Source organism: Crocodylus porosus, unplaced genomic scaffold (genome assembly GCF_001723895.1).
Source record: "Crocodylus porosus isolate Cpor-Errol unplaced genomic scaffold, CroPor_comp1, whole genome shotgun sequence".
NCBI classification, from domain to species: domain Eukaryota; kingdom Metazoa; phylum Chordata; order Crocodylia; family Crocodylidae; genus Crocodylus; species Crocodylus porosus.
In genome coordinates this window covers 7,054,093-7,070,926 of record NW_017728911.1, presented here as the reverse complement: position 1 = coordinate 7,070,926, position 16,834 = coordinate 7,054,093, and the positions used below count along the sequence as shown (strand labels likewise).

At 42.1% G+C, this 16,834-nt stretch overlaps 2 protein-coding genes and 1 long non-coding RNA gene across 4 annotated transcripts in view; 2 read left to right on the top strand and 1 right to left on the bottom strand.

The window, feature by feature from the left end:
• Window positions 1-4,524, top strand: part of FBXO22 (F-box protein 22) — a 22,726-nt gene extending 18,202 nt beyond the window's left edge. The window contains exon 8 of the transcript XR_002100730.1: window positions 3,533-4,524. The gene's annotated coding sequence lies outside the window, so the exon portion shown is untranslated. The remainder of the gene's footprint in view (window positions 1-3,532) is intronic.
• Window positions 4,525-5,095: 571 nt separating this feature from the next.
• Window positions 5,096-16,834, bottom strand: part of NRG4 (neuregulin 4) — a 97,731-nt gene continuing 85,992 nt past the window's right edge. For both annotated transcript variants that reach the window (XM_019533368.1, XM_019533366.1), the window contains 3 exons: window positions 10,715-10,864; window positions 5,293-5,372; window positions 5,096-5,188 (listed from right to left, as the gene is read on the bottom strand). In XM_019533368.1, the coding sequence (XP_019388913.1) occupies window positions 5,175-5,188; window positions 5,293-5,372; window positions 10,715-10,864 (244 nt within the window). In that variant the 3' untranslated portion in view covers window positions 5,096-5,174. The remainder of the gene's footprint in view (window positions 5,189-5,292; window positions 5,373-10,714; window positions 10,865-16,834) is intronic.
• LOC109308901 overlaps window positions 10,872-16,834 on the top strand; it is a 27,386-nt gene continuing 21,423 nt past the window's right edge. Inside the window, exon 1 of the long non-coding RNA XR_002100731.1 lies at window positions 10,872-11,770. This is a non-coding gene — a long non-coding RNA (uncharacterized LOC109308901). The remainder of the gene's footprint in view (window positions 11,771-16,834) is intronic.

The following is a 16,834-nucleotide window of genomic DNA, read 5'->3' as shown; positions in this document are numbered from 1 at the left end:
TGAGAGCCCTGGGGGACCCCACTGCCCACGTCCTTCCAGGTTGAGAAGGACCCATCCACTACCACCCTCTGGGTGCGGCCCTCCAGCCAGCTGGTGACCCATTTGACTGTGTGGGTGTCTACACCGCAGCCCCCCAGTTTCTTAATGAGAACGGGGTGAGAGACAGTGTCGAAAGCCTTCCGGAAGTCCAGGAAGACTATGTCCACTGCTACCCCTGCGTCTAACGATCTGGTGATCTGATCGTAAAAGGTCACCAGGTTGGTCTGACAGGACCTGCCACTGATGAACCCGTGTTGGTTTGAAAGATCCTATGTACATTTTAGGTCCCTTTTGAGGTAACATGCAAAAAAGGAAGTGGTCAAATGATCAGTGTTGCTCTATATGCAATATGTTTTGAAAAAAGTCTTTATCTTGTGTATGCTGAGAAATTAACATTCAGGGGTGTCATTGGGTAGACAGAGAGGAGCCTTTAAAGTGGCTTTTGTTAGGAGTGGCCTATGAAGTTAATGTTTGAGAGAACACTAGAGTTCCTCCACAATAATGGAAACAGCGATTTCTTGCCTTTTTTAGGCTCCACAGTAATTTCTAATTTTTTTCATTGCTCTGCAAATAAATAGAGGTATAAAAACTGTGTGAATCAGTCATGAGAGAATATTTCTCTTAAGCATTGGCCCAAATATAAAAAAAAGAGAGAGAGAGAGCGTAAGCTGCTGGCAGTCTACACTAAATACTTTACTTTGTGCATTTCAGTTGATATACAGATACATAGATAGCTTTTTACACAGGCTATGATCAGAAAAAAGAAAGCAAGAAGAGACATGGACTTTTGATAATAACAAGGTAGCAGTTTTTTGTACAATAAAGAAAAACAGTTTCAGTTTTTTTCGGTGTCCTTTTGGTATCTGTGTGCTCTTTCTCTTTAAAATAAGAAAGGTAGCCCTGCTTGCTTGCTAAAAGGTATGAACCTCCTCCTCAATGGAGAAAAAAATGATAAATGATTTATGTCTAGGTGCTTTTGACTTATTTGGTATTACCTGGGGCAAAGGGGTATGCCTTATCTTTTCTATAGCTCTTCAGTTTACCATCTAGCTGCTATCAAGAAGAATTATGAGATTGTGCATTTTGACCTTACAAAACTACAAAATTGGTTTCTCCAATAAAACTTAGGGAATCATCAAGTAACCTGATTCGTGTATTTTACAGAATTATAATAGAGTTCGCAACTGGCAATCCTGGACTCTAAAGTAGCTCTACCAGAAGTGGAAAAACTGCAAGCCAAGCCCCAGTTTCCTCTAGCAACAATTTAAAATATTCTGGTACTGTGTCTACATCTGAAAGAAGCCAAATGCCAGTGGAACGTGATGTTGTAGGGCTTTTCCATGGTAATGTGTAAAAGAGATAGTAATGCCATAATATACCCATAACCACTGTTCGTAAGAGATCTCCTCATGCAGCTGTTCCTTCTGCTTTGGTATTTCCTCTTTTATAATTTACACCAGGGCTGTCCAACTAGCAGCCCATGAGTTGTATGTGCCCCCTGAAGGGTTAGCATGCAGGCTGAAGGGTCCTGGGCTGACTGCTACCCCCACCCCCTTCTTCCTCAGCTGCTCCTATCCCAGTGCCCCAGCCCAGCACAGCAAAGTGGGCAAAGGTGCCTGCACTGGAGGTTTTTGGCGTGTACAAACAGGAGAGTGGGACTGGGTTCTGCATGAGTGAGTGGGAAGTGGGGGAAGACAGGCTTCCTGTGCTGTGGGAGCTGGGAGGGGGAGGCCACCTATGTGCGCAGTCGGAAGAGAGGGGAGCTGGGCTGCCTGCACTGTGCAAGCTGTCCTGTTCAGGTGGTGGAAGGTGGCAGGGTGTATTTGACAGCCTAAGTGGTGGTGAGGAGCCAGAGGGTGCCTGTCCACGTGACTTGTGACCCCAGGGTCTGTGGCCTGCACAGCAAGCAGCCCCCAAGCCTGGCCCCTGGCTGCCTGGAATGAGATCTTTTGTTCTCTTCGGTTTTGGGGTTATCTTTTCCATTCGGAGAACACTAATCAATACTGATAACTCACAGAGTGAGAATGGTGCTTATGTCTGAAATGACTGAATGGGGCAAATATTTTCTGTATCGCACCTGCCACCCATCTCCCTTTTTAGATGCCTGGGCCATTCTATTAAAGCTCATCTCCCTCCCTTTTCTGTTTTGAAATGAATCCTGAAAGGAAGAACAGAATTGGGATTTTGCGCAGTGAGTGATGAAAGAGCTGGGCTTTCTAACGCTTCTTTCTGAATCTTTAGAGCAGATAGTAGATTTTGCTCTATAACCCCCCTGGGTGTTGGTATACGAGCTGAAACAAGCATCAGAAGAGGAGACTAATGTTTGCCTAGTGTTGTTCCTCTCTTTGGCATGCTCTGCCACCCCGACAGCAAGGCTGTGTACTGGGGACAGCCAGGCAGCATTTTGATTTAGGGCTGTAACTGTTTCCCAAATGAGCTCTCACATGGTAAGGGAAACCTCTCTTCAGAGATTTTGGAAGGCAGAGGTGCTCCTCAGGCACAACGCTGTAGCTATGACAATAGTTTTGTCAAACCATGTAATAATGATCTTTTGCTACTGAATCATTTTTTAGTTTTTTCCAGAAATGTGGACCAATGGCTTCATACAATGTTATTGTGTTGGAAATCATGTTGACCACCATGTTTTTCGTGTGGTATTTGGGCCACTTTAAATGAAGTTGTAGTCTGTTTTCACTTGGAGATTTAAGACATATTGATGTGGCTCGTGTACTGCTATGATTATTTTTAAACCCCACATATGCCACTGAGCTGAGTGACTCTGTAAACATTAATAGAGCTTCATCCACAGACTGCACTGTTTTATGGACTGATCTGCTGGCAGTTAAGCATTGCGTTGGTTGATTTTCTCTAAGTTTCTGTGTAAATATTTTTCTGATTAGTTGTGGATAAATTTGCCATATTCCTCTATGAAGCGAGAGGGGCTTTGAGTGTTTAAAGAGTAAGATTTCAGTACATTTTTTAACTGGCTTTTCTAGAATTATTCCCTTCAGTAATTTCCATTCACCCTGATTAAAGACCTTTTCCACCTCTAACGAAAATAAAATATCTGCCTTTGCCTTTAGTAAAATCAAAGGGATTACAGCCAGTCGCCTAGGGAAGTTATCTAATAGCAGTCTTCCCTGATTGATTCCCAGTTGGTGTATGCTGGTTATTTTAAGTAAAATTGATTCCAAGTTGGCTGCCAACACCTTTGCAAAATTCTTAAACTCTGTATTTAACAGTGAGATCTGTCTATGTGTAGTAACTTCAGTTTTATCACTTCTGACCTTTAATATCACAGCAATATTGGCTTCTTTCCTACTATTGGCTAAAGTTTGGAAGTCCTGAATAATGTTTAGAAGATTGGTAAGTTTGCAAAGAAAGTGACTCATCAGAAACATGTACAATTCAACAGAGAACCTGTCTGGGCAACACCCCTTTCCTGAGAGTGAGACTGACTTGCCTCCCTCCCATTCATTCTGCATGGGGTCAGATATAACTCGGAAGCCAGCTTCTCCAGTGTAGTGGAGCTCGCTGTTTTGTTCTCTCATCCCAGTCATGGTACCTATCTTTCCTAAATATTTATGGCCTTTGTTTCCCATCTCAATGTAGTTTTGTCTGAACTGATATAACACATTTTCTGTTTCTTCTAACAAGGAGGCATGAAGCAGGCCCCACAGGGAGATAGATTTCTTTACATTTTTTCTTTCACCTATTTTTTTATGCAAAATTATGTTTTTTATTTCAGAGAGGAGAAATCTGTGTTCTGCATGTCTTTCCCTCCCAATAGTAGAAACTGTCTGCAATAACTTTCCCCTTAACCCTGCTTTGTAAGTCCCACATACTGTATTGGGAGCTAGCTTGCCATTTTTATCATCATATAAATACATTTTAGATCTGCTAATGATGGCACCCCAGGCTGCAAACCCATTAAAAAATGCATTGTGCCATTCCCAGCTGCTATGACTTCTGCTGCCCAGCCTATGTCTGTGTATAGTCATGACAGGAATAGGGACTGACTGGATCAGCTCACCTCCCTCTGTACTGATTAGAAAATCCCTTAAGTGGGTAGACAAAGATATAGAAGGCATTTGAATGAATAGCAAAGGTAGGTGTGAATAAAATAAATAATCCTTTGCTGATGGCTTCCCCATCATCCAGGATTCAAATACCCCCAACTGGAAAAGGTTTTGTTTCCAATATGGGGTATGGGAATTGAATTCCTCTCTTCTATGGTCTGAAATAACAGTAGGCTTTAGGATGAGATTTAAATCTCCTTCAGTAATGAGATCCTCAGAAAGAAATGTCAAGAAAGGAACAAAAGCATTGAGGAAGGTCCCTTGCTCAGTATTAGGGGCATATACCAAATGCAAGGTAATTACTCTGCCCAGCAGTTTTTCTTTAACAATTATAAATCTCATTTTGACATTTTTTATTGCAAGTTGAAGTCTCTGAGCTAGAAAGTGATGTTTTGAATCACTGTTTAAAAAAATATAAGTACGGTACTGATGTTAGCTGCAGAGAGAGATGAGAAGGTACTTTTTTCCACATCTGGTGAGTATTCCTGAAATCAGTCAAATTTGGGACATGTATTCTAAATATACTTTGGAAAACACTGGATTTGGCCAGCCTCTGGGCTCCTTTGAGAAATGCTTCTGAATTTTCTGTGACGGGGTGATCAGGTGAAAGAACCTTCTATGAGAAGCCTTTCATACTCCTTACATAGTGAAAAACATGCTGCGATTATCTCATGATCCCTATGTGGTGAGAAACCTCTAAGATTATGTCATGCTTCCTAACTGCACATTTGAAAAGGTGGGGTGGGGGCAACCAGCTGATGTAACTATTTGGTAGCAAAAGGTTTGAGATGCATTTGTTGGGAAAAATCCCACAGTCAAAAGCTGGTCCAAGTGCTTTCCATACAATTTCCCTTTGCAAACAGCCTGAAACTCCGAGAAATGTAACTGTTTTTCCTTATGGCCTAGCTGCAGATCTCTCCCAGCACATTAGCAAACCCCCTATTTGTTTCTAATTTTTTCTTCACGCATCCTGCTTAGCATGCTCTCCCATACACCTGTTATATGTTTATGGTTGCTCTGCACATTGTTCTGCCATGGTTCCTCTGTTTTACTGCTTTATTCTGTTATTTCTGAAAAGTAAACACAAGTGTGTTTGTTCTCAGTGCAAAAGACCCATTTCAGGCCCCTTTCCTCCTCCAGCAGAGCCCCGCCACTTCATTTGGAATGTACTCACTGTTGCAGCCATTGCTGCTGGTGGTCTCAGTCAAGCTGGCACCACACTCAGTTGAACTGGTCCTTGGAACGTGGGCCTTCCTGTCCACAAGCGAGTGACAAAACAACCCCAGAAAGGCAAGAGAGAAAGAGCATGAGAAAAACTGATCACAGATGACAGGTGCCTGTAACGAAGGGTGCTTTCACTGATAGTTACATTAGTCCTTTGCTGTTTCAAAGAACTTGACAAAGTTTAATTTGGCCTACTTCAGTGAGGTAGGCCAAAGATCAATCACATCTTAGAGAAGGAAGAATGGAGAAAAGAAACATTTGCTCAAGACTACAGAGTGTATCTGTGTCACAGCCAGACTAGTGCAGTGGTGCTCTCTACCTTTTGGCCCTGTGGGCCAGATAAATGGCTCAGGGCTGGTTCATGGGCTGAATTGGCCCTGGGCACCCAGACTGGGCTCCTTGTTTTCTACCCAGAGTCAAGCCCCACACCACTTGTCCCTGCACTGCCTTCCCCTCCCCAGACCACCTGAATGGGGCTGTGTGTGCCCCAATTGTGCCCTGCAGCCTCTGCCCAATCCAGCATACCAGGATCAGGACCTGCCACCTCCATCTGAGCCAGCACACTGGGATCAGCACTTGCATGCCCAATCCAGAGCACAGGGCTATGTTAGCCAGCTTGTGGGGCTCCCCACAGGTCAGGAAATTTGGCAGCAGGGGAACAGCAACTGCTGCCACCACTTCCCTGCTGCCAAACTTCCCAACCTGTGACTACACAGGCCAGGTGACATGGCTCTGCAGGTTGAACACCCCTGAACTAGTGACTGGCTTTCAAACCCAAACTAACATCCTCAGTCCAGGCTGCCTTTCTCGAGACTTTAATATATAATTTAAAAGTATCACAAGGCTATTTAATTTGTCATTGAAAATCTATTAACATACCCTTTCAAAATGGTAAGGAGTGTGATGTGCTTTCCAAACCCATTTTCTGAGGCAAAGCAGCTATTAAGAAGAACTAAGCTCGCTCTCTTCGTTTAACACCTAGACATATGCTGTCCTGAGAAAAGCTGTTAGTTTTGCTCCTTTCTGTCCAGTTTGTGTCCTGTGGCGGCATCAACTCCTCCACTAAATCTGTTGCCTTGGATAGCACTTATGGCTCTGTTCCTGGAGTCTGTGGTTTAAAAAGGATAGATGCCTCTGCTCTGGTCTGTTAATATGCACTTCTCTTACAGTTTATCTGACCCATCAATGGGTTTATATTGTAATTATAGCAATAATTCAAGATTTATTTTCATTATTCCTAATCAGCGATGTAACTGGGGCAGGGTGACCAGGACAGCTACCCTGAGTGCCAAGTTGGGGATGAGGGGGAAAAACAACTGCTGCTGCAGCTGCACACCCATGCCAGCCAGAAGTCACTGCAGGCCCTGTGTATTGCATCTGCCCTGGGCACCCAGCTGCGTCATTATGCCTCTGTTCCTAATGTTCCTTCTGCTTCCTTCAGGCTATATTTTTGCTTTTAAAGCCCCTTAACTTAATCCAGTTAAAAACTTAATCTTGTGGAATCATGGCTGCAAACAGATGTTGACTTTGTGCCAACAAAAACATTTTTATAGAGGCACAAAATGAAAGCAAATGGATGTCCATGCCCTTTGTCATGCCACAAAGCCAAATTTCATGGCTGCAACAAGAGGTCAATAAATGAATGCCACTCTTTTGTGGTGGACATCTGTTGGTTTGAAGGCAGGAGAGTGCAGGTGGAACAAGACATCAAGCAGGCCCAGGGCTTTAGGGGCCTGATTCTGTAGAGGAATTCCCAGGACACCGCATCAGGCCCTGAAGCCCTAGGAGCACCTGCCCTGGATTCCCCACTTGCAGAGGCACACCCCTGCATCAGAATCCCCGGATGAGACTTGGCAAGAAAAAAAAAAAACCCATGTGCAGAGGTGCACCCCAAGCGGTATCCTATGGGGCCTGGAAAATGGAAAACATGCAGAAAAGTGACACACTCTCCGTCTTGCCCAGCCAGTGCTCTGATTTTTAGAATCAGACCATTTGTGTTTGCAGTATAAATATTTAGTTACCTTCTCTAAAGTGTAGGTGATCATGGTGATGTCAGGTGCCAGAAGCTGAGGAGAATTTAACAGATCCTGACCTGGTGAGCTTTTAGAAGGGACAGAGTGGGCATCACCACATCACCATTTTAGGCTCCCTCTTCTGAAGAGTCAGAATTAGTGTTTGCTCTTTATAGAACCAGAACACTTCTGAATACAGCCTAGTCCTGCTTAAGTAAATGGCAGAAAATCTTGAAGACTCTTGAGAAGCAGGGCTGGGCTTTTTTAGAAAGCCTTTAAAAATAAAACTCTACAGAGGGCCTAGTTTTTTACCTTTGAAAGTCCATGGTGGTTTTGCCATTTATTTCAGTGTAAGAAGGATGGGGTCAGGCTTTCCCCTGTCATGAGAAGGCAGTCCAGATAATGTCTGGGCTATGGGAACTGTGGACATTTCAGAACTCTGCTCTGTGCATAGCCAATCTGTCTTTACCTAGCTTTGTTCATTTAGTTCTCTCTTCACCTGTCTCTGTCCACTCCCTCATCCTCTTTTCTTTTCCATTCCTGTCCATTTTCATCTGTTCCTTTACATAATATTTCCTATTTGACTTAGCCATTCCTTCACTTCCCTCTTATCACTTTCCATCACTGTCTCCTCCTACCCACTTCAAATGCTCCTCTTCTCTTTCAGCACTGATCTATAATTTTCCTTCTGAATACAGGTTCTGCTTCCTAAAATGTATTGTCCTGACATAACTCAGGAAATAATACCTTCAAAACCATAGCTACAACAGCAGATTGTTGGCAGGCTGAATAGGTAAATCAGGGTCCATGTCTACTGAACCTTTTTCAGAGCGCAGCTGACAACAATTAGATGATTCGGGACCGGTTCCTGCACTTACACAGATTTGTTTCTGCTGCAGCCTTTCTTTAGGATGAGCCACCTTCCCTGTCATTCCTAAGAATTTTTTTTTAAAAAGGGCAGGGGGGGCATAGTTTATTTTCCTTTATCCTGGAAGTAAGATGGGTCCCCCCATGGTCCTTATTTGCTGTGTGATTTTTAGCTCTTTAATTTCCCCAGAGGTAGGTTAGGCTGAATACTACTTCCTTACTTCATGGAGGTAGGAAAGGTTTTAATACATTGAATTGGAGGGTTGAAAGGGACCTGGCCTCCATAGCAAAGGAAAATATTTATTCTCCTTCTTTAAGGCAATCTGTCAGTTATTTGAAAATTGTTTTTACACCCCCTTAATCTTTGTCTCTCCAAACTGAATAGATTTAGTTTCTTTAGCTTTTTCACATTCCAACCTCTTTCATATTTTTGTTGCTTTCTTCTGGATCCTCTTCACTTTTTCTACAACCTCTCTACAACCTTCACTTTTTCTACAACAGAGCCATACAAACACAATACTAATATGTAAGTAAATATGATGGAGAAAGCCACTTTCCTTTATGAGATTTCAATTCTAGATCAAAGGCTCAGGTTGAAAACATATGAACTAGCAGAAATTTGATATCACAACTTTACTTTTATACTCTTCAAGCCAAATCTTCCTGTTCAAGAGGACAAACCAGAAATGACATAGACCCCAGTCCCTACATAACTCCAGAAACTTGACTGGTATATGTGGTAGCTTGATTTTTAGACAGCAATGTGTTTTAAGCCAAGCATAACCCCATGTAAAAGAAGGTTATTAACCACAGCTGCAGTGATTAGCCTTGTTTATAACTCTGAAGCAATAAGAGCAGATTGAATCACTCTGAAAAAATCCGTGATTTGCTGATCAGCTCACTAAAGAGTCAACTATTTTCATCTAGCAAACTTTTCTTGTCCTGAGCCTCCAGGAGAAATCGTAGCTACCGCAGCAAGCATCTGAAGAATAAAATGATCTGCAGTGCAAGACTAAGATTATCCTTATAAAATGTTGGATGTTTCTTTATGGTTTGACAAATCAGCTCCTATTATATAAGATTTCCCATAGTAGTCTGAGTAATACACTGGATTTAATGGTGTATCTTTATACCAAAGCTGTATAGGTCTCATTTGAAAGTTCTTCATGTTGGGGGACTGGCAGGGTTTTGTGCAGTGTTATGTGAATCTCTGAATACCGGGTCCATTTAGCTGCAGCCTTGGTGGGCTGTGCCTTCAGTGCATGGAGTTGGGAAAAGAGGGAGGAAAGGAAATGAGAGAGAGCCTGTTGTATGCTTGACCACTCCAGCTATGTACTTGTCTCCCAGTAGATGCTGTTGTGCTTTTTTCTCTTTTTTTTCCAACTATTTTTCTCCCCAGAAGCAAATCTTAGTTCTAAAGATCTGTAAGACTTCTGGCATGCATTCTAAATGGCAAGTGAAAGCCTTGCTTTTCTTATTATTTTAAATATTTAATGAAATCTATTTTCTTCCCACTAATGAGCAGGATTAAGTTTAACTAAAATGATGTGCCAAGGTTGGGGTGTACTTTACAACAACTTCCTGATATTGAGATTATCTTAATGAAATTGTTCCCTCTTTTAACTGTATGTATGTTGAGAGAGAAAAATGAGCGTTTAGTGAGTTTCCATTACAGCAACCGACGTGAAACAAGCCTGGCTATTCTAAGTGTTTGGTTTGTTAAAGGGTCTTGTATTGGATAGGTCAAGTCTGCTGTGCAGAAGGCCAATGTAGATATGGAAGGAATTTTTTTTTACTGTTGTTTGATTTAAACAAACTGAAATTCAGACTGAACTTATTTATGACCTTGGCTGTTGGCTATGATTCTTCCCTTTAGTTTCCTGTTTCTTCCTCTACTGTTCCTGGGTTGGAGTTAATGGAATTCACTTAGTGGGTTGCCAATACAAAATCTCTGCTTTTGTCATGACCAGCACAGCCACATGAGCCATAGTTTAGTCAAAATGTGGTACTTTAGCTGTAAAAAATAAAACATGGCCTAGACGGTTTTAGTTTTCAAAAGTACCTAAGGCCTGTTAACTTCCTTTGGGAGCTAGGCTCCTGTGTAACTTAGATGCTTTGGAAAATTTCAGCTGCAACAGATGTGGTTTCAAATCTTTGCAAACTGGCAATGTAAAAGTGAGTTATACCTTAACTGGTGTTATCTGAGGCCAGATACACTCTTTGTAGTATGCTTGTTTCCTTTCCTAGCTAAAGGTATAAGTGACTACTGATGGGGGGGGGAAGCTTTAAAAAAGAGGCATTCTGAAGAACTGCAAACTAGAAAATAAAATATTAAGACCAGAAAGATGACACATGCACATTAATTATGCTGAATGCCCTAGCATGCCTTATGGATAATTCATTCCATAATTTCACATTCAAATAATTAGTACGTGATTACCAGAAAATATTTCTACTTGATTGAACAGCTTCAACACTCTGAAGTGCTTTTACCTGCAAAAGAAGTAAAATGTTCCAATTACAAGTACCCCTAGAAGAACAACTGAAGCCAAGAAAGCTGCAAACAGGTCAACTGTAGCTTGTGTCTTGATGTTGGGCAGCAAAACTTCTTCACAACGGGCTCCTGTATAATTTTCAATACATCTGTGAAAACACGTTTTATACAAATTAATTCTTGTCTGCTTCTGTCCCTTTGGTGGGAAGAGGACTTGCTTTCTGACTCGGGTACAATTCAGCATTTATATTCATTTCCATAACAGGTTCCTGATGAAATAAGTACATAAATACTCTATAAAGAGTAACAAGAACTTGACAGCATCCCCTTTAACTTTGTAACATTATTGATGCTTCTTTATCCCATGCCATTCTCTGCTAAATTATTCCAAACTACCCTTTCCTAAATGTTGCTAAATCACTATGCTTTCCACAGGAGACCCTGTGGAAGGGGCAATTGTATTTAGTTAACCAACTGAACTTGGATAGGTTTAATTTCCCACCACATCTTGTCAGCTGACATGGTGTTTTTTGGGACACAGAGGGGGCGGGGCAGTGAACACAGCCCTGCAAATGCAAAGAAGCCCTAAAAATAACTCAAATGATACTTCTCTTGCCTTCCTGCCTGCATTTCCTGCATAGTTAGCTTCCTCTTGTTTGAGAGCTCTTACTGCCAGTTATGACACATCAAGGGAATGGGTATTTATTGAGACATGAGCCATATAAAACATTTGACAAATTGCTGTGACAGTTACATTAGCAGAGTATACAAGGAAATTATAAGCATGCCAACACACATTATGTGCTTGTGAAATGCACTTACTTTCATAGATAGACCTAGCTGAAAGGCTTCCGTACACCTGCTTTGTGTCAGACTTCAGAGAACCATTTCTCAACTAAGGAGATGCATTATGTCAAAAGCTGCAATGATCTCCAGAGAAATAATGAAATTCTATTAACTGAGCACCACAGGGAGCTATACCTTTTAAGAGCCTCTGGTGGGGAACTGTACCTCTTAAGAGGCTCTGACTTAGCTGATTGCAGCTGGCTGTTAAGGTAAGCAAAGCCGAGACTCGTGTTATACGATGCTGCTCGGTTAAAATTCAGACACTGAAAAAAGTCCTTCAGAATCTTTGGCTCAGAGCAAACCATGTGTGGTCCCAGATTTTAAATGAACAAACAATCTATCTCAGGTGGAAAAATGGGACGGTTAGCCTCATCTGAGTTGAAACTATGGAAATATGGAGGATAAATGGAAAGCTGATGATTTTCTCTATATGTGTAAGCAATGAATGCCAGCAAAAAGGAAGATGGTGGGGGGGAAAGGTTGTCTTGTCTCTGACAACAGCTGTTTTTGAAGCACTTGATGTTTTGAATCCTTTTTTAGTTAACTCAGCCAGTTGAGGCTACCTAGGAAACTGAATGCAGAAATGTGAGGTATATTGCACTCCACGTTAAAATGAATCCTAAATAAGAGACTTTTAAACTGAGTAAAAAAAAAAAAAAAAAGATTAAAACAGAAGGGTTTGTGACTGATTTCCGGCTAAAAAGTTTGTTTTAAAGTTTTGGGAAACTAAGTCCATGCTAAAAGACTGCATCAGGCTTTTTGGGAAGAAAGAATCTCTTTATCTTTCTCTCTTTCCTGGAATTCCTAGAATTAATCAGTGATATAGCAGTTAAAGGCCAGACTGAAATGTATACAAGATAGACATTTTCTGATCCTGTGAGCATGAGAGAGAGAATGTGAACAAAAAATGGCCTGGGGCGCAGAGGCATGTAGTGCTTACAACTGTAGTCCATGAGAAATAGCAGATGGAACTGCACATCTTGGCCAAGAAAATGACAGAAAAACTGGATTACATTACTTCAGATGAGTTGGTAAATACCATCAGAATGAATGCAAGGTAGTCGAACAGGCTGATGACAATGCACTAGCTTAAAGGGAGTTTTTTTAATATAGGCAATGGATAGTATTGAAGTAGAAGATGACTAGACTATTAGCCTGAAACCTAATGAGATGCATATGCGAAAATGCATGAATTAAATCTTGGAATACTCCCTGATTGTTCCCGTAATAGAGATACTTTTAAAGAGAGAGAAATTCAGCCTCTCCTCCTCCTTCCCCCTCTCCTACTGCTGTGAAATACACATCTTTCCTAACAGACGGCTGCATGCAGTCCTCTATTATAAACTGACCCTTAGGCTTGCATGACTGTGAAAAAAGGTTGTAAGCTAGATGCTATTAGTTGGATCTAGAACAAAATTACCACTACATGAATATGTTAATTTCATACTGATTTGAATGCTAAACAATCAACTTTAATGGTTTGTTCAGTAATTCATACCACACAAAAAGTCAAAGTAAAATAGTTTCACATGCTGAGGTAGTAAACAGAAATCAAAAGGGCTTTTTTGTTTGGTTTTAGAAAATGTACCTATTTACTTGTCTTATCTAACTTAAAAAGATTCAGTGCATCACAGACAAATGGAAAATAAATGTTCAGCAACCATATTTATCATGCATCTGATACTATCTTCATTTATTTTTCATTAAAAGAGCCTCGAAGAAGAGTCTGAATCTGTTTCTCAGTTCCTTTTTCTTGACCTTTTGAAGTCAGTAGGCATATCTACATGAGGCATTTACTGCGGAGTAGACCAATTAGCTCTGCAGTAAATGTCTTATATCTACACGTGGCCATATGAGACTGGAGGAAACTATTGAACTCTGCAGCAGGACAGTACTTCCAAATACAGGGCACTTGAACATGTGATGGGGATTTAATCTCCAAGGTTGCATTCTATGTCCCCTAAATTGAAACAGTGGATTTTTAATTGAAATCCACCATTTCAATTTTCCTGTCATGTTAGGACAAGGGGCCCAATTCTTTTTTTGTCAGAGCCTGCTCGCAGCCAGGGTGCAAGCTGCTGGTGGGCCAAGGCAGGCTGCCAGCAGGACAGGTGCTACCCCAGCCAGCTTGGGGTTTGGGAAGAGTTGGATTGGGCTGGATGCTGTCTCCCAAGCTGAAGCAGCACCCAGCCTGCTAGCAGTCCACCCAGGCAGCCCCGGGGAGCGCTGCCACTGGGATCCCCCAGTCTGGAGGGGGGTGGGAGGGAGGGAGGGAGTGGGTGCTGTCTTTCCCCTCAGTGGGCCACATCCCCTCCCCAGCTGGCAGGAAGTGGGGGTGAAAACCAAGGAGACCAGAATGGGTCCTGTGCAGGTTTGGGGGGTGGGGGTTCCCCCACCCTCCCTTCTCAACCAGCTTGGACTGGGGAGGGAGGTGTGGCTAGGGGGGCCAGATCCAGGAACAGGGGGTGGGAAGGAAGAAATGCCCCACTGGAGCTTTTCCACTCTCCCCCGTTCCTTGGTACTGGGGAAACCCTGGCTGGAGGCCAAGCTGGAGTAGGAGTTTCCCCCCATGCCCTCTCCTTAGCTGGCTGCAGACTGAAGAGGGGGCATGGCGGCGGGGATGCCAATCCCCTGGCTCTCTGCAGTGGCAGCAGGCTGGGAGGTGGTGCTAGTGCCCCCTACCACCTGATAGAGGCCACTGAAGGGGTCTGCCTGCCTTTCAGGTTTGAAAAGTGAACAGCAGTTCACTTATCAGTTCAATCTAGGCAGTTTACAGAAAATTGTAAAGATTGATATGATTCAGCCTTAGGCTTTCTGACTGTCTGTACTTAGCTCAAATTTCTACAGCAATTCATTATAACATCACAAGTGAACTGGCTTCAGGTCAGGAATAAGATGCCCAATATCTGAAAATCAATGACCTGATTGGACACAGAATTATTCCCAATTTCTTAATTCATTTTCTTTGCATGCACAGAGAAATAGTACACTCCATTATCTCAGTTCAGCCCTTCAAATGCTCAGTCTTATTTTCAGTTGCCAGGTATCAAAGTTATCTATCACTGATTACATAGCCATCACTTGAGACCTGATCTCTTCCTATTACAGTATTTGATTCCTGAAGGCTATGTTGACCAGACTTAATCAATTGATTGCTAACATTTAAGACATTCTCCATAGTCTTTCACATGTAAGGTGTTGTTTTTATACTATCCTTCATATAAAGTACAAAGAATTTCATATAAAACATGTAAAGAATTTCACATTGTAATAAAATTAAATAATATAGTTTTAAAGAACAATGCTCCTCTCATTTAAGTAGAAAGGGGGAAATGCTGAATATGGCTGCATTAGAAAAGCTGCATCAGAAATAGTGTATGCACAAGCAGTAAAAATGCATATACATATTCTCGCAGGGAGCAATGGAATGATAAAATCCTAGAAAAGGAAAGGCAGATAGGATTCAGCATCCTTGTAAGAGGCAGTCAGTCACTTGAAAGAAAAGATGGGGCAGTAAATGTAAAAGAGACTTTCTATGATTTGTAGAGTTGCAGAGAAGGGCCCGGGGAAAAACTAAGATTAATGAAGTAGTCTGATCAGAGAAAAGAGATGTGGTGAGTACTCCAGGAATAATACTAAAAACTAGAAAGAAAATGTTGAATGTGCTGGATGGGAAAACAGCAAAAGCCGCCGAGAATGTGGTGGCACAATTTTATTAGCTGCAGAACAGAACTTGTTGAAATTTGTACCTTGAAGCACTAAGACGCAGAGAAGTTTTTTATAGCGAAAGGTCCTAGACTGTGTAATGACACACTGTAATTTAATCTGAACACTGAGGCAATAACCAAAAATGGCAGAAGGAAAATGAACTACTTGAGTAGTTCTCATCCTGTTCTCAGGTTGAAAGCAGTCCTCTTCCAGACCTAGTAGGAGTTTCTTCATTGATTCTATTCTTTTCACTTTAAATTGTAGCTTTTAAGGAGTTTTCGCTGTTCTCCCTACAGATGCACCTGCATGTCTGCAACATGAGGTGGAGGTGGGACTCATCTTGGCTCATGCATTCTCCTCTTCAGCTCCTCTAGACCAGTGGTTTTCAACCTTTTTTCATTTGCAGACCCCTAAAAAATTTGGAATGGAGTTACAAACCCCTCTGAATTGTGTGGGTATTCACATACTTTTGATTGATCATAGTCATCTTTCACAGACCTCTTAGACATAGTCTGTGGACCCCCCAGGGGTCTGCAGACCACAGGTTGAAAACCATTGCTCTGGACTAATCTAGTACTCTCCTAACCTCCAAATACCAACACTATTTAAAAACTGCAGCCCTGTAGCCTAAATATAACCATAGATGTGTTATAGTTTGACAAATGTCAGGTTCATCTTCTGGTTACAAGCTCAGCCTTTACCAAAAACATTAGGAATGATAATAAATGTGCTGATAAACTATGGTAATGTAAAAGTGATGTTATAACTATGATTGTCCAGGAACTAACAACCTAAGAAACCTTTGCGTCTTGCATATTTGTTATTAAACTAACTGCATAGTTGGGAAGCATAGATACACAAATGGGAGGGATGGTGACATAAATGACTGGTAGGGGGTGCACGTTCCCCCCTGATGGGGCTAGTGCCCCCCTCATGGCTGATGCTGACACTGTCAGCAAGGCTGGTGCCCCCCTGACAGGGCCACTGCCATCAGCGGCTTCTGTGGGTGCCCCCTCCCCCGAGTCAGGAGGCACCGGTCACTCTTGGGTGGTGATGATTGTAAAAGCAAATGTTTTTTAACACTATCTAAGAGGGGAAATGTCTTTTACTGAAGAAGGTCTGGAATGCTGTAGCTGTGATGGTCCAGGAACTATGTGAGAATCATGGGTTTTTCTAATATCTTTTACTGGACCAGCTGTGTAGAGAGATGCTAAACAAGATTTTGGGGAAAAAATGCCCTTGCTTAGGTCAGGTCAGGTCTTTTTGTATGGTTTTTTATCTAACATTTCTCTCAACTGTGCAGTTGAGTTGGTGCAACAAAAGACATCACAAAACAACCCCTAGCTTCTTTACTAAAATAGTTTCATAGTTGGTAGGGTCGGAAAGGACCTGAGCAGATCAAGTCCAATCCCCTACCATGGCAGGAAAGAGTACTGGGGTCAAATGAACCTGGCAAGGTGTTCATCCAGCCTCCTCTTAAAGACCCCCAGGGTAGGAGCCAGCACCACTTCTCTTGGAAGCTGGTTCCAGGCCCTAGCCGCCTTGACTGTGAAGTAGCGCCTCCT